This window comes from Rhinolophus ferrumequinum, chromosome 9 (genome assembly GCF_004115265.2).
Source record: "Rhinolophus ferrumequinum isolate MPI-CBG mRhiFer1 chromosome 9, mRhiFer1_v1.p, whole genome shotgun sequence".
In the NCBI taxonomy this organism is placed as follows: Eukaryota; Metazoa; Chordata; class Mammalia; order Chiroptera; family Rhinolophidae; genus Rhinolophus; species Rhinolophus ferrumequinum.
The window spans coordinates 12,957,092-12,979,075 of NC_046292.1; the positions used below are offsets into that span (position 1 = coordinate 12,957,092).

At 55.3% G+C, this 21,984-nt stretch overlaps 2 protein-coding genes across 2 annotated transcripts; one reads left to right on the forward strand and one right to left on the reverse strand.

Annotated features, from left to right (window-relative positions):
• Positions 1-540: 540 nt before the first annotated feature.
• Positions 541-7,416, reverse strand: AKR7A2 (aldo-keto reductase family 7 member A2). The gene is made up of 7 exons (XM_033114090.1): positions 7,059-7,416; positions 4,403-4,590; positions 4,127-4,231; positions 3,285-3,381; positions 2,996-3,095; positions 2,272-2,401; positions 541-951 (listed from the first exon to the last, which is right to left on the reverse strand). Exons 1-7 carry the CDS (start codon positions 7,375-7,377, stop codon positions 790-792), a joined length of 1,101 nt encoding a protein of 366 aa, XP_032969981.1. The 5' UTR covers positions 7,378-7,416; the 3' UTR covers positions 541-789.
• Positions 7,417-7,513: 97 nt separating this feature from the next.
• Positions 7,514-20,996, forward strand: SLC66A1 (solute carrier family 66 member 1). Its single transcript, XM_033114091.1, has 8 exons — positions 7,514-7,653; positions 12,675-12,890; positions 15,880-16,009; positions 16,693-16,780; positions 17,370-17,512; positions 17,685-17,777; positions 18,395-18,580; positions 19,883-20,996. Exons 2-8 carry the CDS (start codon positions 12,727-12,729, stop codon positions 19,952-19,954), a joined length of 876 nt encoding a protein of 291 aa, XP_032969982.1. The 5' UTR covers positions 7,514-7,653; positions 12,675-12,726; the 3' UTR covers positions 19,955-20,996.
• The last annotated feature ends 988 nt before the right edge of the window (positions 20,997-21,984 follow it).

A 21,984-nucleotide genomic window follows, 5' to 3' on the forward strand; every position in this document is an offset into this window, starting at 1 on the left:
CATTTCTTTTCTTCTTCAGCCTTGGGTGCCTCCTGCTTGGAGTAGGGATTTGCTGAGGGAAATGCGGACCCAGACTGCCCAAGCCCCACCCCAACTTGTAACAGCAGGAGACCGAGGGCTGGGACCAAAAACCTTATGAGTGACAAGACAGGAGGCTTTAACTAAGACAAAAATAAAGCAACTGCTAAAACTAAGTGTTAACAATGTTCCACAGCATCCTTGGAGGTTTTATTCTTCTTGGGGGTGCCTCTCATGGTAGGTTTTTGCCCAAGTCATTCATTTCTGAGTATTTCATGAGGTAATTCTGAATTAGAGAACATCTACTTCAGCGTGTTTGGCCCTCTTTTTCTAGTGTGTGCAGAAGAGGGAGGGCCCCCTCCAGCTCTGCTGTTGAGCAGTCAGGCTGGATTGAGGAAGGGAGGCTGGGAAGAGCCTCGCATAAGGCCAGTGTGCCCTGGCCTATCCGCTCACAGTACTGCGCCGTTGGCAGTAAGCCCTCAGGCCGGATGGAAACAAGTTGCAAGCAGTCGAGGAGACAAGTCTGTGGGGTTCACTCAGGGCCTGGGCTATAGCCAGGTCAACTGCCTGCTTTATTCAGACAGGAAATGCCCCAGTAAGGCTCGGCCCCAGCCTTTACACATTGTGAAGGCAACTGGGAGCAAGGCAGGAATCTAGAAAAATAATATACGAGTCCAGACAGTCAAGAAAGACCACACTAAATCAGCGTAAGGCAAAGACTGACCAGGGTGAGAGAACAGAAACCTTTGGCAGTTGGAGCCATGTGGAAGCCTAGCGGAAGTAGTTGGGACATTCATGGGCAACCAGGTGCCAGGCTTGATCAAAGGCCTGCACGACAGCTGGTTCCAGGGGCCCTTCCTCCGTGGCTGCCAAGTTCTGTTCCAGCTGCTCCAGGCTGGACATGCCCAGGATGACCGCGTCCCCATGGGCACCCTGGAAGGGGAGACAGCCAGACGTCAACATGCTTCTGCACCAGTGACCCCAGTCATGCCCACTCCTCCTCCAGCCTTGCCCCTGCCAACACCTGGCACGTGGGTGTTTACTTATGCCCTATATGCCATATTTTGCCATGTATAATGCGCACTTTTTTGTCCACATTTGTGAGGCATAAATAAGGATGCACATTATCCATGGATAGTACTAATTCTGCATCTATATAAATGATTTTAATTCTTTTATTTACGCTTATGAGTTTAAAATGTAACTCTCGACATCAATAACGATATCTGTATGCAAAATAATACCCTGGAATACGACAATCGGTTTTGTTGAACTTACCACGAACTTGCAACAACGAAGAGTTCTTGGCCTTCTCTGATGCATAAATTTGTTACCGGTACCTAAAATTCCTTATACCTTGTATCTGTTCTTGTGTTTTGTAATTATTTGCTACCTAAAATTTCTTATACCATAATATGTTTAAAAATAAAGGTTATAATTCCTTTATAAAACAAAGTACCTAAATGTAAAAACCAAACAAGTACCTAAATGTAAACCAATAAAAATTTGAATTAAAAAATTAAAACGAAAGGTTTTTCCCCTGAAAGTTTGGGCCAAACACATGGGTGTTCATTATACACGGGAGCACATTATACATGGCAAAATACGGCAGTTCTAGAAAGAACTTCAGGCGCTTTCAACAACTGTAACTATGTGACTCCAAACCCTGCCTTCCTTCCCCAGCTGTCACACCACTGGTCCTCAGACAGACCATTAAGCAGCTCTGTGAACTTGGCTTAGTTATTTAACCTTTCTGAGACTCAGTCTTCCCTATTTTCAGTGTGGTTAAGGGAATGAGAAATCATGTAAAGCACGGAGCTCCCATTTACTGAGACCCTACTGTACATATGCCAGACACTCTGCAACTGTATAAGGCTGAAGCAGGAGAAAAGCATTGGCCAAGAAGATAGCAGATACCAGCAAGGAGGAGACCCCCAACTCCCACCAGAGGAGTTAGACTAATGGAGTTTGATTCATTTTTCTCTCGCAGCTGTGTGAACCCGTTTGCTCATCAGTAAAACTGGGCAAATCACACTTCATCAGGCCTAAGTCATGATGAAATCCATGTTTATAAAGCCCTCATCACAGGGCCTGACACTTCGATAGCTACTAAGAACGACGGGAGCACTGCCCGAGAGAAATGGAACAGAGAGAAATTTCACAGAAAAAACTATTTAGAAATCATCTAAAGGTAATTCTGGCTCCCTTGAAAGGACAGAAGCGGAGCCGAGCCTCCAGGCACAGCTGGGTTACCTGGAGCTGTGAGTGGTGGTACATCCACCGCAGGGCGGCCGAGGTCATGCTGGGGGCACTGGTGCCATACGCAGCCTGCAGGGACTTCTCCACCAGGGCAATGGCCTTGAAGTGGTGCTCCTTCCAGAAGCTGGGCAGGTGGGGAAGGTGGCGCAGGGGTCAGCACCAGGGGGTTACACTGCAGCCACAGACAAGAGCCACCCAGGGCAGCTGCACCCACCCCAACCCCACAGCACAGAGGGCCCAGTGTCCTCTCTGCCAGCGGGCTCCTGCTTTACAGGGCAGCAGAACCACCCAGGGTGCGGGCTCCCTCCCCAGAGGCCTCAACATCTTTATTCCTAAGCACTCAAAGCCTGCCCCTGCCCTCACTTTACCAGTGGAGGAAAGGTAGCTAGTATAGGGCGCAGGCCCCAGGCTTCCTGAGCCTCAGTCCAGGGCTCTCTTTCCCTCTTGGCAGGTGATGAGCCCTTCTCAGGGCAGAGCTAGGACTCGGAAGACCTGGCATAAGGTCCAGAGGTCCTCATTTCCTTACAGAGGTCCCAAGAAAACAAGCAGCAGCCCCACAGCGGGTTTGCTAATTCCTGCAGGAGTCAAGAGATATAGGTCCAGGCTATAAGGGAAGGCCTGGAGCCCCCAGGAAAGCAGACTAGAGCTTCTCCACTCCAGATAAAGGGGACCCCACCCCCGCAACCTGCCCATCCTAATGCAGACATCCCCGGCTCACCGATTCCTGTAGGTCTCAGCCCAGCTATTTCCAAAGAAGCGGCCCACAGGTTGCTTCCCATCTTTGTCCTCATACTTGTACTTGCCAGTCAGCAGGCCCCCTGCGGGAAGGCTGCAATCAGATCCCACGGCCCGCACTGCCCCCAGAGGCTGCTCTGCATGGGAGGGGACGGTGGGGGCCCCAGGAGCGATGGACGACACAGCCCAGCCTCTTGCCAAACCCCGCCTGCTTCCCAGGGCCAGGAATGCCCACCCACTCCAGGGGGAGCCTGTCCCCAGAGCAGCCCTACCAGCCAAAGGGTTGTAGGCGTAGAACCTGAGTCCAAAGTGCCTGAGGCAGGGGAAGAGCTCCGTTTCCACCTGCCGGGTGGTGGCGTTGTACATACCCTGCAGGCAGAAGGGCCAGCTAGAGAGGGTGCATGTGTCCAGGGAAGGGACCCCAGCCTTCTTCTTTTAAAACCATCCATCAAAATCTGCCCAGCACTTCAGCAGTGATTTCCAAAATCACGAGTGGTGGTAGGGGATGGAGAAGCAATGTTGGGCCCAAGGAAGGGAAACCAGACTAGAGACACCGTTCCACAAACATCCGTGGGCACCACCTGTGGGCTAGACACTGGGTTTCCAGACACAAGTGAGTCCAGCAAGGTCTCTGCCTCCAAGAGGGGTTCGAGTCAAGTTAAAAACAGAGAAGAGACAGATAATCACAATGGAGATGGGTTCTACGAGCATAGCAGGTGCTCACAAATACTCGCTGAATGTATGAAGATGAGGTCCAGAGACTGGAAGCCCAGCTGAGGCATCAGGAAAGGCTTCCAGAAGGAGAGCTATCGAAGGGAGGTCTGAGCACTTCTACCAGGGAGAAGGGGGAGGAATGTTCCATGCTGACGTGCAGAGCAAGGACGGGGAAGGATGGCACTAAGGTGCACACACAGGCAAGAAGGGGAGCCAGGGCCAGTGGGCAAATGCCTGTTGGCTGGGCTAAGGTTGCACGTCATCCGGAGGGCACCTGGGAGCCACCTGCAGACTGTGAGCAGGAGAATGGCTGCTATGGAGACGGCATGGGGGCAGCTGGAGGAGCCACAAGAAGCTGGGATCAGCAGGAGACCTGGGACCTCTGTAGCCCTGCCCGCACCTGGTACACAGTTGGCAGGATCCAGCCGTTGGTCTTGCAGAGGGTACAGATCTCGGCCACCTCCCAGGCGGCATAGTTGGAGAGGCCAAGCTCCACAAACTTGCCCTACAGGGAGGAGATGGCAGTCAGAACCAACACAGCCCAGGAGACCAGGAAGGGGGACCTGTGTGGGGATCCTGGGACAGGGGTCTGTCCCCAGCTCTGCTCTGGGACAGCCCTGGAGCCTGCACCCTCCTAAGTAAGGACAGACCATGGAGAGTAGCCGCCCACCCTCACCTCCTGGTACAGCTGGTGGCAGGCACGCAGGGTCTCTTCCACGGGAGTGCCATGGTCTGGTGCATGCAGGTAGAAGAGGTCCACCTGGGGGCACTGCAATCGTTTCAGTGACGTCTCCAGCTGGGACCGGAGACTGTCAGGCTTCAGTGATTTCCCATCCCAGGGATTGGCCTTGGTGGCAATTTTCACTTTGGAGGAAAAACGTAATGGTTAAGAGACTTATTTTAACCCCTTACTAGCCATGTGACCCTGGCTAAATTATTTAAGTTCTTTGAGCCTGAGTTCTTTCACCTGTAAAATAGGGATGATAATAATGGAACTGTCCTCATAGTTAGAACATGAGGATGAAATAATGTCTTAAATGTAAGTTCTCCATGTTCACTGCTGTTACAATAACTATTACTAGTCACCAAACTGCTGGCTTGCACTAGAGGCTGAGTACACAGAGCTGAATCAAACACTCCATCTCTACCCTCAAGTAGCTCAGTCTAGAAGGTGATGTTACAATGTGGTAAGTGCAGCACAGAAAAGGACCAATGCTGAAGGAGCCCAGAGGAGAGGTGTGTGGCCAATGGGGAATTCCAGGGAAGGCTTCTGCAGGGGTGACTCTCCCCACCTCCCACCCCAGCTGAGTCTCGAACAGAGTCAGTCAACAAGGAGGGGAGGGAACCACATACCGGAAGGCGGGCACGTGGGCACTCGGTCACAGTCAAAGGCAAGACAATACAGTATGTGAGGGACCCTTCCTGCAATTCTGAGTTACGAGAGCAGAAACTCTAGGCAGGGAGCCGTGGGACAAGAGACAAGGGCAGGGGCACAGACTTAATCCCAAAGGGTTTTTTTGAACACCGTCATTCAAACATGTCAAATCAGTGAGTGCGGCTCTCTGACTGCAGTATTGAGAGAGAACTCAAGGGGGCAGGCCTGGAAATAGGGAGACAGCAAAGCGGCTGCTGGGAGCATTCAGGAATCAGCTCCTTGAACACGAGTGCTGACGAAGAGCAATTTGGGAGACAGAACGCAAAATGAGCAGAAGGCAATTACAGTTTTCCCTCCCCTTCCAGACTCATGGAAGCGTACACACCACACACCCATTGTAGAGACACAATCCCCATGAGAACGCGATGGTGTACGGACACGCCAGCAGCTTGGAAGTGCTATAAAGAATGCCAGCTGTGTGGATCGATGCGTGGATGGATTCTGCACTTTTCATATTTGGCCAAGGCAACTGAGCACTTCAGAGGGGAGTCGTCAGACCACTCGGACATGAGGGAACAAGTGCCACAGCTTCTGGCTCAGACTGTCTCCACTCCCCTGTGTGCTTCGTGTGAACTTTGCCTCAGGTCTGACCTGAGGACTTTGGCCCCGAGAGCATCTGACCTCAAAGAAGGAAGCAGGGAAGGGCTGGAAAAGAAAACCCAATTTAGAAACAAAACCTTATCAAAAGAGAGGCATCTAGGTGAACTAGAAAATCAGGGCTTGAGACACATGTCCCCATTCTGCTCGTCCACCAAGCTATGAATTTGAGGACCCAGAGGGGACCTTCCAGGAGGGCCGGGAAGGAAGAATCTCAGAGTGGAAAAGAGGAGGCAAAGTGCGGCAATAGTAACAACAGTAGTTACGTTTTCTGGGTCCCACTATACACCAGTCCCCCCCCCCCCCACACTTCTAATGGCATCAGGCTAATGCGGGGCAGTCCCTCCACACTCCTCCATCCCCCATCCAGGCCACACCGCCTACTGGCCGTCCTTCCACACACCAGGCACTTCGCATTTCCAGCCCAGTCTTTGTAGAGCTGTGCCCGCAGCCTCTAAAGCCCTTTTCTGTCCTTCTCCGCCCAGCAAACTACCACTGGTCCTTGAAGGCCCAGCTCCAGTGTTCTCTGAGCCCTCCCTAGTGTCTCTCCCTGACTCTGCTGTCCCCTCCCCCCACCCAGAGGGGTTCCCCTTCCGGGTTCCTCTGCAATCACTGGGTTCGATCTTTCCCACTACACTCTTGAGCTCCCGGAGCCACTTTCCCTCCTGTAACCCACAGCACAGCCTGGCCCGGGGCTACCTGACCCCTTTCTCACACCTCCCCCCTCCTCACCCTACCACCCCTGCTCCCCCAGCCTGGCCCGTGGTGTCACTGCAGCTCTCCCTGAGACCACCAGAGGTACTGCCAACCGAGCAGAGCAGTCTAGGGCCTGATGAAAGAGCAGGATGAGAAAAGGGAGCGCACGGACGGTGGGGGCAATGGGGAGGGGGCGTTGGCAGAGCGCCCGGGGTCTGGTTCTGGGCACCTGGCAGCGTTGGAGGCGGGGACGGCACAGCTCTGGAGACCAGTGTCTCGGAGAGGTGCACCAAGAAAGCAACGGGGGTAGAAAGCGGAGGACTAGACCAACCTCGGGGTTAAGACTCGGGGGTCCCGAGCTGCAACCCCCAGAAGAGGGAGAAGGGGAGGGGAAGGTGGTCAGGACACAGCACTGTCCGGCTGCGGGGCTAGATGTGCACGGGGCCTGAGGAGCTGCGTGGCGGCCAGTGGAGGTCGGCGCCCCGGGAAGGGACGAAGCTGTCGGTCCCGACCGCGGCCGGTGGCTGCCTCCGGACGGGGAGCGGGTCAGCACTGCACGGTGCAGGGGGAGGTTAAGGGCCGGGGCGCGGGCGCCAGGCGTTACCTCTGCAGTTGCCGCCGCCCAGCCCGAGCCCCAGACCGCCCAGGATGCTCTCGGACTGGCCGTCGCTGTACATGAAGGCCGTGTCCAGCTCGGTGTGACCGCGCTCCAGGAAAGCGCGCACGGCCTTGGCGCTGACCGGCGCGTCCATGCGGCGCCCCATCTCCATGGTGCCCAGCACGGTGGCGGGACGGGCCGGAGTTCCCGAGGGGACGCACGGAGGCCGGGACATGGCGACGGCAGCGCGTGCCTGAGGCGGCCTGGACCTCCGCGTACAGCGGACCGCGGCGCGGCCCACAGCTCGAGACGCCGCGCGGAGCATGAGGTCGGCGCCTGCGCACTGCGGCCCGTGGGGCTCCGCCCACCGTGGCGGGGGCTCCGCCCACCGTGGCGGGGAGGAGTCCCGGAGGCGGCCGGAGCGCGGACCAGACACCGAGCGCCGCGTCCCCGCGCCAGGTTCGGCCCGCTCGCTCCGCCCCCGAGGGCGGTCGGACTAGAGCGCGGCTCCGGACGCCGAGCGGTGGGACGCCTCCGGTCAGCTGACCAAGCCGGGGGAGACCGAACCCAGAATCCCGGCGGGTCCGCGGATCTGCAAGTGGTGAGCCGATTTGAGGCTGGGGCGAACCCGAAGGCTGCGGGTCGGGACTCGGGGGCTTCCTGGCCGCATTTCCCAGCACGCTTCTCCAGCCCCCGGGCTGTCCTGGGGCTCCTGTCCCCTCCTTGGGGCGCGAGATCCTGGGTGAAGATCTGGGTCGGGATTGGGTAGCCCTCGGGGGACCATGTCCCCTTCCTTTGGGGCGATCATCATGGTTTCTCACCCGGGTCTGGCGAGGGGTTAGGGTCTGCTTCCCCTTTTCACCTTCTGGTTTCGGCTGACGAGTCCCATCGCTTCCGACGGCTTTGTTTTCCCCAGGGCGAGTCAGGGGCGGGACCTTGGGCGATTGAGCGCTGACCCCAGCGGCTGCCCTGTCATCATCTGCTCCCAACTGGCGGCTCGCGCTGAGCTGAGTCACGAGTTAGCTGAGGACCTGGAGGCCTGGAATGGGGGGTATCCACAAGCCGGGACGCCCCTCCCCTCCACGTACTCCCCGGGTCTGCAGGAAGCCCAGATTGCACCCTCCCCTCCCCATGCCTAGCACAGGTTTTGAAGTGTGTACATGGGGAGGCTGGGTTTGGAAGTGTGAGGACTGGCGTGAGTGTTGTCCATCCAACACTTGCTGAAGGCTGCTGTGTGCCGGGGACTCTGAGACGGGGAGCGGGGGATGGGGGTTGGCGGCGGGGGAAGCACTGCAGCCAGAACAGAGTAATGGCCATCCCTGGCTGCTACGACTGAGTGTTTGACCTGTGTCAGGCTCCATTCTTGCCTCTTGGGCTGGATTACCTCATTGAGCTCTGCAGGCAGCCGAGGAGGTGGATACCTGCATTATTTCCAGGTTGTATAAGTTGGAATTCTGAGGCTCAATCACTTGCCAAGAGTCCTACACTTGTAAGCATCAGACAGGTCAGTTCTGGAGTGCTTTCTCCTCACTCCTAGGCTGTCGAGCTCACAAGTAGATCTTTTCTGGTCTTTCCTCCCTCCCTCCTTTTTATCCCCTCCCTCCCTCTCCCCCTCTTCTTTCTCTGTCTTTTACCCTTTCTCCATTCCCCACCTCCCCTCACCTCTCCCAGCATTTACCGAACCTTTACTGTGCAGCTGGTGTGTCTAGACTCAGAATAAATTACAACTGAGGTGAAGCAGAGAGAAGTGGTCTTTAAGAGCAATGGTGACTGAGGAGTGTGATAAGGTATGTGACGAGGGGCGGGAAGAGGTGACAGGTGTTGTCCAGCCAGCTCTTGCAAGCGCTCTTTGAGAGGGCAACTTAGAACCAGATCTTAGTATCTCTGCCAGGCCCTCCAGGAGGAGGACTCTCCTGGGGGAAGAGACAGACCGCATGTGCAGAAAGAAGCCTGGAGGCCTGAGAGTGACGGCTGAAGACCTGGGTACCGCCAGGAGAAGAGATGGGGAGGGCGGTTCTTGGAGTACGTACCTTGGCGCTTTGCCTCCAGTAATGTGGACTTGATCTGTTAGGTGACGGTGGCCACTTGACCTGCTTCAGTGGGAAGCATCTCACTGACTCAGCTTGTGAGCTTGGGTGTGGCAGGAGATGCCTTCTCCACGTAAACCCAAGGTCCCAGATCCCCAACCCAGATGTACTGAACCTAAATTTTGAACATGTGTCCTCCATGATTCCGAGGAACCCCTGTTGTGGTCCTTATCAGACCTACAAATGTGGGCACGCTGTGTGGTAACCCTGGACATCCATTCACTCACAGCTGTCTGAGCAGGAGGGGGGCCCATTCCCATAAGCCAGCCCTGGGGCCCAAGCTGGCTCCCTGCTTGGTTCCAAACCTATGGGTGCCAGGCCCAATGCACAGCGGCCCTCAGAGAAAGGCCCCTTCTGTTCAGTGCTTAGGTGTGTTTCAGAGTGTCCTGAGCCCCAAGCTGCACAACAGTCCTGTGATGGACGGGGGACCACCCCACCCAGTGCCCTGGTCCCTTGAAGCCAAGGCACATTCCTCAAAACACCCTCCTCCCTCACTGAGCATGTGCCCACCTAATTTCTTCCCTAACGTGGTGAAGAGAGGGAGTGAGAAGTGGCCTCAGGGTGGCTGAGATACTGGACTGTCATCCACAAACCAGTCACAACCATGACCCTCAGGCACTGGACTTAGACCTGTATATGCATTTCACCTCACAACAACCCCAGGAACCAGGGACACTTTCCTCATTTTGTGGACAAGCTCACGGGTCACTTATTTGTCTAAGACAGGGGTGTCCAAGCTGCGGCCCGCGGGCCAACTGCGGCCCGCAATCCATTTTCTATTGGCCCGCAGCAAATTCCAAAAATATATTTAGTTGACTTAATAAACCAGGTGAGGCAATACGTACTTCACCTCGAGTGAGCGGCCCGGCTGTTTGTGCATTTTACCGCATACGGCCCTTGGTGAAAAACATTGAAAAAAGTTTGGACACCCCTGGTCTAAAACCACTCAACCTTATCTGTAAAATGGGGACAGTATTCCCCACCTCACAAGGAAGTGACAAGGACGTGGTGGACTACAGTGGCACATTCAGAATCTATAAGAGTAGGGTGGGGGAGATAGTCCAATTCGGGGGTGGCTGTGGAACAAAAGGACTTGGTTTGAAATTCCTTGGGTTGCAAAGACACAGTTCTTACGTGGACTGTATGTTAAGTTGCAGTGCCTTGCAGGTGCTGGTGGCAAGACATTAGGTAAACAGTTCCAACGTCAGCTGAGCTAAAGGTCATGCAGGTGTGTTGCTAGGATACAGGAAGAGGCTTTGAGCCACCCTTGCTGGGCCCTGGAGGTGGTGCAGTGAACCTGGCAGTGACTTGGGGTACCCCTGTCCCCAGCTCCGGGGCATCTGCCCACTGCTAGTCATACCAGGGCCGAGAGCCTAGAGCTTCCTCAGAAAAGAAGCTGACTCGCTTCTTTCCCTTCCCTGACCCTCCCAGGCACTGTGACCTCAGCAGTTCCAAGGGTCCGGCCAGGGTGACGTAGCCTATTAGGGCTGCTATAACAGAACACCATAGACTGGGTGGCTTGTAAACAACACAGAGTTATTTCTCATACTTCTGGAGGCTGGAAAATCCAAGCTCAAATCCCTGGCAGGTTCAATGTCTGGTGAAGGTCTGTTTCCTATTCACAGATGGCTGTCTTCTCGCTGTGTCCTCACGTGGGAGAAAGAGGGAGGGGGAAAGCAAGCTCTCTCAGGTCTCTTCTTACAAGGGCACTGATCCCATTCCTAAGAGCTCCACCCTCCCGACCTGAGCATTTCCCAAAGGCCTCCACCTCCTGACACCGTCACAGGGGCGGTTAGGTTGCAACATAGGAATTTTGGAAAGATATACACATTTAGTCTATGGCACTGGACATTGCTTTATGAAGATCATGGGTCTCCTAACAGGAGGAGGAACTGAAGGTGGCTGAAGAGAGCCTCAGTCTGGGTGAGGAAACCCCCTCTGCGCCCACGAGGAAAGGGGAAGCCCTGCCTTCTGGTTGAGCGAGCAGCTGGGCGGCCATGCCAGACCACGGGCGTGTTCTGCCACGCGCAGGGACAGAAGTGCCTGATGCAGTGTGGTGCGGTGGCTCTGAGCAGGGGCTTGGGTCTCCTGGCTCTGCCGCATCCTGGCTGGGTGGCCCTGGCAAGTCACTTCCCTGGTTCCTCAGACATATCAGTCACTCATACTTCACAGAGTTGATACGAGGACAAAATGCACAAATGCATGCAGGGTACGTAGCACAGAGCTGGGGAAGAGCTCAGTAATCGGGCTGTGATGATTCTCACCTGGTAGAGAGGACACCAGCAGGCTCCACTTTCCCTTGTGTTGTCACACAAGCAGTGACTGCTCTAGTCAGGGTGCAGGGTGCCCGGGCACCGGGAGGGGCCATCTCTGTCTGGCTGTGTCATCAGCCGTCTTTGGACTTGGGCAGTGGTGGTTCTGCACTCCCTGCCAGCAGGCATCCCACACAGGTGAGCTCCTGGCAGAATATGTCTTGAACACACCAAGCCTGAATCCCAGCCTCTGCCCTCCCTGGGGATTCACCTGGTCCGTATTCTCCATCTGCCTCGGGTGACCTGTTGACAGAAGAAATGTCCAAACCTGTAGAGAATTTTTATAAGAGTTTATGTGAGCCAAACTGACGACATTTGCCCAGGAGCAAGATCTCCAATGCTCCGGAGAAGAAGAATTTTGCAGTTTCTTTTCTGCTTCTGAAATTGAGGAAGGGGGGGAGGGCGGGAGGGAGCGAGGAAGGAAGGTAACACAAGGGTGGGAGAAAGCAAGGTGCGATCCGATTACAGGGTTCTGTGCCTTCTTATGGGTGGTTATGTCTTCAAGGGGTATTACTTGGTATTTCAAAGGTGCGTTAAGTAGATGCACAAGAACAATAGACAGGATTGGCTTAACACCTTTCACTGAAAATGTTACATGCCTGCTGTGTGACTACCCACCATGACCTGCCTGCCGGGTTAGGGATATATGATCAGGTCACCCTGTGAAGTTACTTACTTTCCATAGAACCCTTTTCTCGTCCAGAGACTAATGTCGGGTGACAGGCCTACTTTACATGAGGTAATATACATCCTGGGCGTGGTCTCAGCCGACCCTCACAGCGTAATTTACAATAGCAAGAGACAATGAACGTTCAAGAGGTATAACAAAGGTGACGTGTTTCAGTGCTCAGGTCTCTGCACGATATTCATGAACTCATTTGACCCTCACAACTGTATGAGGGAGGCACTGTTATCACCCCCAGTTTACAGATGAGAGGACTGAGGCACAGAGAAGCTGAGAGTCACACAAGCTGACTTGCCCAGAGTCGCACATTAACACTTTAAGCTGCACGGAAGGCACTGGGCGCTGACTGCAGAACCAGCTCTCTGCGCGTGTGGTTGGCACGGGTTTGCTTTCATCTCGATACTTGAGGCTGACTGTCCTTTGGTTCAGCGGCTCAGTCAGTACAGATGACAAGGATGGGGATGGGCTTAGGTCGGGGACACTGCGACAGGGACCCAGACCCCCCAAAGCTGAAGACCCCCTCTCTTTCTCCCTATAGAGCCCTCGCCTACCTCAGCACCCCAGCGCCCGCCCGCCCTCCCTCCACAGCCATGGTCTGGAAGAAACTGGGTTCCGGCAACTTCTCCAGCTGCCCCAATGGCTCCCGCCAGTGGATATGGGACATGTTTGGTGAATGTGCCCAGGATGGCTGGGACGAGGCCAGCGTGGGCCTGGGCTTGGTCTCCATTCTCTGCTTCGCTGCTTCCACCTTCCCGTGAGTAGTGCCAGGGTGGCAGGACCAGGGAGGCTGGCAGGGGTGGGGCACTGGCCCCGGGGACACTGGAAGACTCAAAGCCGAGTGTGCTCTCTCCCCCAGCCCTACTCACTGACTTCCAGCCTGCCTGGGGGGGCCCTGCACTGAACCCCACCCTGGGCCTGGCCTTATGCCGCATAATGCTGACACACAATAATAACAACATTTGCTACTACTATTTGTTGAGTTCCCACTAAGTACCTGGTCAGTTCTAAGCACTTGACATGTTTTTACCTCATTTAATCCTCATAGCAACCCAATAAAATAGGTACAATTACTATCCCTATTTTATAAGGAAAGAAACCCAGAGAGGTTAAGTAATTTGCCGCAGGTTGCACAGCTAGTAAGAGGAAGTGGAGGGGTGGGAGGGCTAGGATGCACCAAACAGGGCATCTGTCTTATGACAGTCTGGTAGTGGCCAAGCAGTGAGGACAAAATAGTGTGGCCACTGCTGTGGTTGAGGAACAAAGAGACATAACATAGCAGCATGCTGGTCAGGAGCGTGGGCTCTGGATTCAAACGGGTGAGTTCTCCACTCAGCTATGACCTGGGTAAGTCACTTCCCTGCTCTGCACCTCAGTTTCCTCATCTGTAAAATGGGAATACTATTCCCTACCTCACAGGGTTACTTTGCACCTCAGTTTCCTCATCTGTAAAATGGGAATATTATTCCCTACCTCACGGGTTACTTTGCACCTCAGTTTCCTCTTCTGTAAACCGGGAATATTATTCCCTACCTCACAGGGTTACTTTGAGGATGGCCTGACGGAGTGCATGTAAAGCCCCCAGCTGAGAGCCTTTCCACAATGTACGCTCAATGCCATGGCTGCACAGAGTGTGTGAGGGTCAAGGGGACAGGGAGAAATGAGGTCAAGAGGTCATCAAGGGCCCTGTACTGTAGGGCATTCTCCACTGTTAGGATATCTGCTCTTTGTCGTGAGGGACAAAGATTAGGGTTTCATCAGGGGCTTGACATGTTTTAAAAATAGCTTTATTGAAAAACCATTGACATACTATACAATTAGTCCATTTATGTATGTGATTCATTGCTTTTAATGTATCTGTAGAGTTGTGGAAGCGTTGCCACAATCAGTTTTAGGACATTTTCATCACCGTAAAGACACCCAAAAAGAAATGAGTTATTCCTCATTTCCCCGTCAATCTCCCCGCCCCATCTACTTTCTGTCTCTCTAGATTTGCGTGTTCTGGACATTTCATATAAATGAAATCACAGAGTATGTGACCTTTTGTGACTGGCTTCTTTCACTCACCATCATGTCTTAAAAGTCCATCCATGTTGTAGCATGTGTCAGTACTCCATTCCTTTTTATGTCCAAATAATAGTCTATGGTATGTGATACCACATGCATTCTTAGTCTCTGGATTGGTCCAAGATGTAATCCTGTAGATGACGGGTCACCTGGACGTGGGAAAATTCTTTCCCTAGTCCTTCAGAGGGTACCCGAGGGTTATCTGGAGGTTTGATGTGTATCCAGGCATTGGTGCAGGCCTGGAAAGCTGAGAAGTTTCAGTTCGTTCCCAGGCTGGTTAAAACAAGAATGGAATCGTTTCTTCATACCTTGGCCGACTTGGTCTTAGTAATTCAGCAGCTTGGCTATAGTGACTCCATTTTATGTCTTCACTCTCTTCTCCAACAGTTTTACTGAATTACTTTGTCCCAGGTGCCACACTAGGTACGACACAAGTAAGCAAAACAGATGCTGCTCTTGCCTTTGCAGAGCTTCCATTCTGGCGCCCTTTCCAAGGCAACCTGGGAGTCACAGGGCAGGACGGAGGGAGGGAGGCCATCCAACAAGCAGTGACGTCAGAGGGCCTTGGAGAGGCCCAGGGGGAGAGACAGCCTGTCGTGGGGTGAGCACGTCCCCACAACTATCAGGAGCTGGCTGAGGTGTCCCCTTCCTGCCACTGCATAACACTGGCCCTGCCTGGGTCTGGCACTGAGGGGGGCTGGAGGCCTGGGAGGGAGCCCCAAGTGACGGCAAGAAGGGCAGCCACCCTCCTGCTCCACCTTAGGGCTGGGCCTCTCCTGAGTGTGACAAAATCATTTTAGCTGCCATTTACAGAGACCTGTCAAGTCACAGTCTCCTGAAGGAGCTTTAAGGGACAGGGACAACCCTCAGTGAAGGGCCTCCTCCGTGCCAGACAGGTGCTGGGCAGTGTCCCGGCCCTTAGGAAGAGGGAGTCTGACAAGGAACAGGCTGTCAAGTGCTACAGAGGAAGGAGAGGATGCTGGTGAGCTCAGGTCATGGAAGGTCCTGAGCAGGAACTGCTATTTCCTGAGCGGTGAAAGACGGAGGAGGGGTGGGCGGGCGTCCCAGTACTAAGGATCTGTGGGGCATCACCAGGGTGCTGAAAGCCACGGCTTTTGTAGTGGAGAGCTCCAGGAGCCACAGCCCTGCCCGTCTCCCGTGCCCTTTGACGATAACAGTTTGTGGTTCGGCCCGTGATCTTATCATCCGCTGCTCCTGGAGATAGGGCAGCGGCAGTGCCCAGGCGGTGGGCCGGCTGCCACCACCACCATCCTGTTTTCAAACTCCCGCCCCTGTCCATAGAAGAAAGAATCTAGGGTCCCTGTGAAGTGCCTGGCACAAAACTTCAGGACCCTATAAAAACCCGGGTCCCCACGGGGAGACCTGAGGGCGCTGTGGAGGAGAATGTGAGTAATGCCGTGGATCTCTCTGGAAAGATGCACATCCCATCGAGTTCCTGGGTGGGAAGGGCTACTCCCTGGTAAGAACCCCCAAAAGGCAAAGAAAGGCTCATGGGGACCCCGCCTGCGGGAAGGATGGGCTCCTAGGTGACCTGTGCATCTGCGCCTCCTGCTCCCTTCTCCCATGGTTGTTTCATGTGGGAGCTGTTCCCTTGTTGACCCTCCAAGGCCACGTCACAGCCCTCGGCCCCTGAGCACGTGTGTCCCTCTCTGCCACAGCCAGTATATCAAGGCCTGCAAGACGGGCAACATGGATGAGGCCCTGTCCCTGTGGTTCCTGCTGGGCTGGATCGGGGGAGACTCCTGCAACCTCATTGGCTCTTTCCTCGCTGACCAGCTACCCCTGCAGGTAGGTCGCCTGGGCAGGGTGTGTTCCTCCGTCAGTCAGTCGGGTTGTGGCAGAGGCATTGGGGCAGCCAGCAGGGGGCCCCGCCTTCAGAATCCTTGGCTTGTCCTTCAGTCTTACGAGGGCCCCATGCTGTAGAGTGCCCTGTGCCCTGCCATGCAGGGTGACATTGAACTGGTCACTGCCCTTCTCTGGGCCTCAGTTTCCCTATCTGCAAAATGACCACATCAAACCAGAGAATTGCTGGAGTCTTTCACCTCCAAGGTGCTATGAGCCTGACTCAGCTTTCAGGGGCTGGAGGACAAAAGTTTTCCCTTGGGAGGCCCAGGTGCCGTCACTCTCCTGTGGGTGGGCAGAGCTGGGATTCACAATCAGGAGTCCGTTGTCTTCCCAAGGAGACTGTAAAGCCTTAACTGTTCCTGTATCAGGCCAGACATGAGCCCTCATTTAACCTCTGAGTCCCATTTTGTCCTGACAAGTGGAACTAGCCACCATTTCACCCATGTGTCCAAGCCGGACACTTTACCTACCTGCCAGGTAGGAACTGTGATTCCCCCTTTCCAGGTGAGGAAACAGACACTCAGGGTCATCCAGCTGGAATATAAGAGTGCCACCCCGGTGCTGGGGTACAGTCCCCAGAGCCAGGGACTGCAGCCAGCGCCCCGGGCCCCCTGCTTCTCTTGCAGACCTACACGGCAGTGTATTACGTCTTGGCAGACCTGGTGATGCTGTCGCTGTACTTTCATTACAAGTTTAAAAAACGTCCCTCTCTGTGTGAGTATGGCGATCCCTCCATGTCAGGCACGCTAGGGGTGGCCAGAAGCTTGGGAGGAAGCAGGTGTCCCATTGCTGGGTGACAAACCTCGGAAAGGCTTCCTCGGGCCTTATCTGAAAGCCAGAGCCCTGATTGGCCAAGATAAAGGCGCCAGGGCAATGAGCACATCTGGGCAGACCACAGGGGTTTCCTTCTGTTACGTTCTCCTTCAACAAACATGGCTTCAGCTTCTCTGTTGTCCCCAGCCCTGGACTTGGAGCTGGGAAATGAGCACAGGTCACTGCCCTTGAGGATTCAGAAAGGGTGACAGCCAGCATGAGATTGAGGGCCATATGACACATGGCCTGAGGCCCTGCTTTTGATAACCCCCCTCTGGGCCCCACTGCCCTCGTGGTATCACTTTTAAAACCCCAGGGGAAGGATACTGTGATTACACCCATTCTACAGATGAGGAATTAAAGCTCAGAGAGCTTAGGCCACTTGCTCAAGGTCACACAGCCACCGAGGGGCAAGGCCATGACTCCAATCCCAGTCTGTCTCCTGCCACTCAGATCCCTAACCTCAGCTTCCCTCCTGCCTCATGTCCAGTGTCTGCCCCCATCAATTCCGTGCTCTTGTTCACCTTGGGACTGGCGTGTACCACCCCACTGCTGAGCAGAGCTGGCTCTGTGGCTGCCCCGACGGAGGTCTTCTGGGGGCGGAAGCTCCTGTCTGTGGAGCCAGGCAATAAGGTGAGGTGTGGGTACATGATGGCAGGGTGGGAGTGGGGGACTCACTCGTCCCAAGGGCCCTCCTCTGCGTTGCCATCTGGGCGGGGAATTGCCTTCTAGGAGGGACACTGGAGATCTTACCCCGCACCTCCAGCCCTTAATGGCCGCTGAGCACCCCCTTCTGCCCTCTCAGCCCTTCACTCGGCAGGAAATCATTGGTTTTGTCATCGGCTCTGTCTCCAGCGTGCTGTACCTGTTCTCCCGGCTGCCTCAGATCCACACCAATGTGAGCCTTGAGCAGGGGTGGGTGGGGCCGAGTGGAAGAGGAGCCAACCTGGCAGCTCGCACCTCTGGGTTAAGACGTAGCATGGTGTGGGCGTCTTTGTGCAAATCTGGGTCCACACTCACTGTTGGCTTGGGCAACTTAATGCAATTCTCCAAGCCTCAGTTTATGCCTCTGGAAAATGGGCATAATGATGCCTGCCATCTAGGGGACCTGTGTATGTCTCAGGGAAGTAGGAGGTCAGGTAAGAGCGAGGGGCTGAGTCTAGAGGTCTGAGAGGAGAGTAGATGTTGGGGAATCAGGGATCGGGGCGCTTGCTGGGTATCGAATCAGTGTGGGGCTGGAGAGCAGGGCATCGTGGGGCCAGCAGGGATGGTGCAGCCACTGTCTCCTGTGGACCTGGGTAAGGGTCCTGGGAGAGGTGGCTGGGTGGGGATGAGGAGTCAGGCCCTGGAAGGGGCTGGTCCGTGTGCCAGGCCCATGTTGGACTCTGAGCACACAGTGAAAAATCAGCTTAGGGCTACGCATACAGTGTGACGGGGCAGACGGGTGTGTGGACAGTCACAATCCAGGGTGACAAGAGTCCTGTGTGAGATCTGACCCCACCCCCTCACCTCCAGTTCCTGCGGAAGTCGACCCAGGGGATCTCCTACTCGCTGTTCGCCTTGGTGATGCTGGGGAACACGTTGTATGGGCTGAGTGTGTTGCTCAAAAACCCCGAGGTGGGCCAGAGCGAGGGCAGCTACGTGCTGCACCACCTGCCCTGGCTCGTGGGCAGCCTGGGCATGCTGCTGCTTGACACCATTGTATCCTTCAGGGCGGGCGGGCATGGCGGCCTCCACCTGCTCACAGCTTCCGCCTCCGTCTGTCCATCCACTTCTCCATCCACCCACCCACCTATCCACCTATCCATCCATCCGTCCATCCCCCATCCATCCGTCCGTCCATCCATCCATCCATCCAACACCCACCCACCGATCCATCTATAATCCATCCTTCCATCTCTCTCTCCATCCATCCACCCACCCACCATCCATCGTCCATCCAGGAGTCAAACCTCCTGTCTGCCATGTGTCCCGCCAGGCTCTGGATCCAGTAGTGAGCAAGAACAAGATGTCCTGGCCTCAGGAAGCTTGCAGCTCAGTGGGGAGGCAAACTGGACACATGTAATTATAAATAATTAATTCATTGCAGTGCACCAAATACCACAGAGGAAAACTGCAAGAGTGTGTGACCAGGGGGGTGTCCTGGTTCAAAGGCTCAGCAGAGGCCTCCATGTGCACCATTTAAACTGTGCCCTGAAGGAAAAGTTAGGCAAAGACAAGGGAGTGCTGTTCCAGGCTCAGCTTATGAAAAGTCCATGAGGAACAGGGGAAAACTCAACCTATTCAGGCTGGAGAAAAGAAAGCTGGAATGTGGAGATACACACAGTTAGAGTCAGAAAAACTGGGGTTCAAATTCTGGCTCTACTCTTTCCTAGCTGTGTGATACAGGGAAAACCATTAACCTCTCTGTGCTTCCATACCTTCATTAGCATGGTGGAGTTAACAGTCACTGTCTCACCAAGATGACCAGGCAATTACGTAAGATAAGATGTCCGGAAACACTCTGCACATGATCCAGCACAGTGAGAGCTCAGTAAATGTTTGCTAAATGACAATCGAGGCCATATTTGGATCTCATTTGGGAGAATATAAGCATGGCCTTTGTTTCAACATTTGCTGAGTCCCTGCTGGGTGCAGTGAAAGAGAAACATTTAAGCTCTAGTGCCCTCAGATGGCCCCAGCCACTTGGTGAAACTCCCAGGATGGTGTAGGGTGGGATGAAGGCAAGATCTTGGGGAAGGAGTCGGGGGTGGGCTGCCTGAGGGAGGAAGACCCCTGCGCTGGAAGATGAAGCGAGCTAGGGCTTGAGGTGCGGGAAGGCATTTAGAGAGCAAGGTGCAGCAAGAGCAGAGGCTGGGAGGTCCTGGCTGACCCTTCCCACCTGCCAGAGGGGCTGAGAGCGGGAGGGCAGGGGAGTGGGGGGAGCAGCTCGGCAGGAGCCCCAGGCCCCCAGGGCAGGCCCAGCCCAGTGTGCTCAGTGAAGCCTTGACGTGGCCCCTCCAGATCTCCGTCCAGTTCTTCGTGTACAGGAACGCCTCCACCTCCTCAGAGTGTCAGCCACTCCTCCCAGGCTGACCAGGACCCAGGCCAAGCCCAGATGACCAGGACCTCCAGATGCCACACCAGGAAGGGAGAAGTGTGGGCAGTCACGACTGCCAACCCTGGACGAGGCAGTGGAAGAAGCCAGGGGGCGGCCTACAACTCCGGGCCCAGCTGCCTCCCCCTACGCCTCCAATACCTGGGCTGACTCTTCAGGAGCAAGACAGGCCCTAGGGCCAGCCTCCCCGGACCTTGGGACTCACCCCGCCAGGGTCTGAGGCAGCTGTCCCTGGAGCCTTGAGGGAGAGGCTGCAGCTGGCACCTCACCCCTCAGTAAACAGTGCGCTGACCCTCGGCTCACCTACCTCATCCTGCCGCTCACCTCTGGGGAGGGACGCAGCTGCAGCCCAGTGTACCCAGGATGGTCCTGTCGGTTGCAGCCAGCCTAGTAAATGGTACGCCCCAGCGAGGCCTCAGCTGTTGCTCCTTCCCAAGGTGCTGGGGTCTGAGCTGCAATGGTGGGAATCTGGGCCCCACCTTCCAGGGCCCACGTTGGGGCCTAAAGGGTCAGGCTGCGGGAGAGCCAAGCAAGAGGGGACCTAGTCTGCCGGCTAGCCTCCCAAGGGCCTCTGATTTCTTCACCCTGCTTCTCTGTGACAGGCTCCACACCTGGTGGTGAGGACACAGCAGTGAGAATGACACTCCAACAGGGTCCCTGCACCTCGGTGCTCAGAAAGCAGAATCATTTAGGTTCAGATCTTGGTCCTGCATCTTAGCTTCTCTGTGCCTCAGTTACCTTACCTGTGAAATGGGATGACAATATTACCATGTATGTCCTTAGAAGATGGTGTAATTACTAAGGTTAGCCCCCAAATCTGGCATGTAGTAAGAGCTCAATAAAGATTAGCTTTGATCATTTTTACTTGGAGGAGGGGGACAACCAGATCTCCCTGGAGGTCAGAGAGACCTTCCTGGACCATGCAACATGGCAGAAGGATGAGCAGGAGATCACTGGGGGGAAGGTGAGAGTGCTGCAGGCCAGAGGAAAAAGAGATGTAAGTGCAGGTAGGAAGGGAGCGGGGGGGGGGGGGGGGGGGGACGGGGCTCAGCCCTGAGCTCTGGCTCCTGGGCCCCACCTCAGTTTGTCTCCCAGGCCCCATCTGAGTCCACTTTCCTATTGGCCGTGACCCTGTGGGTGCCAGAGGACAGGGACCAGCTCCCGTCTGTGCTGGCCTGCTCTTGGCTCCACACACCCCACTTCAGGTCCCCAGGTCCCGGAAGCCATCGGGATGGGCTGATGCCAGGTGGGGCTGGTCAGGGAGAGACACTGCCTTAGCTTTTAGAATATTCCTCTTCCAGCCCCAGAGAAAGCAAGGAGCCAGGCAACGGGGCCACAGCCTCCACTGGGAGGGGGCACCCTGGCCCAGTATGGTGCCACAAATATTTGGCATGCAGCCCTCCATGCTCCGCCCCTGCTGTGCTAGAATTCGGGTGGAGGTGCACCAGCTCTGGTCCCTGCCCTCAAGGAGGGGAGACATTGCCGTGCCCTGGTGGGAGGGGTGTGAACAAAGTGCAAAGTGCCATAGGTGTGAGGAGCCGAGAGCAGCCCCAGGAGACAAACGGGAGGCTTCACGGAGGAGTAGCCCTGGAGCTGAGTCCTGAAGGTGGAGGGGAGGGTATGCAAAGGCCTAGAGGGGGAGCCCGGGCTGCTTCCAACGTGGGGTTGCTTAAGAGCCTTGAAAGCCAGGCTGATATGACCACAGAGTTGTGCGGGCAGGGCCAGTGCAGCAGCTTGCAGCAGGTGGCTGTGTTTGGCTGAGGGAAAAGGAGGGAATTGGGCTGGGGACACCAGGGAGGTGGCACCTCTGAGATGCAGGGGGGGCAGTGGGGGCAAGGAGGGCCAGTCTCCCCCAGCCCTGTCCTGGGGCATGCCTGCAAAGAAGCCGTGTGTAACCTGGCATGCAGCTGCCGTATACTGAGCACTCGCTGTGGGGGTGGGGTGCTGAGTTGTGTACACATTCATTCCTTACCACCCCCTGAGGCGGATGCAATTATGCCCATTTGAC

Coding starts and splice junctions, on each gene's coding strand:
- AKR7A2 (XM_033114090.1), bottom strand. CDS start 7,377: ATGCTCCGCGCGGCGTCTCGAGCTGTGGGCCGCGCCGCGGTCCGCTGT. Junction 4,232..4,402: donor GCCACCAGCTGTACCAGGAG/GTGAGGGTGGGC, acceptor TCCTCCCTGTAG/GGCAAGTTTGTGGAGCTTGG. Junction 3,096..3,284: donor CGCCTACAACCCTTTGGCTG/GTAGGGCTGCTC, acceptor GCCTTCCCGCAG/GGGGCCTGCTGACTGGCAAG.
- SLC66A1 (XM_033114091.1), top strand. CDS start 12,727: ATGGTCTGGAAGAAACTGGGTTCCGGCAACTTCTCCAGCTGCCCCAAT. Junction 12,891..15,879: donor TTCGCTGCTTCCACCTTCCC/GTGAGTAGTGCC, acceptor TCTCTGCCACAG/CCAGTATATCAAGGCCTGCA. Junction 18,581..19,882: donor TGCTGCTGCTTGACACCATT/GTATCCTTCAGG, acceptor TGGCCCCTCCAG/ATCTCCGTCCAGTTCTTCGT.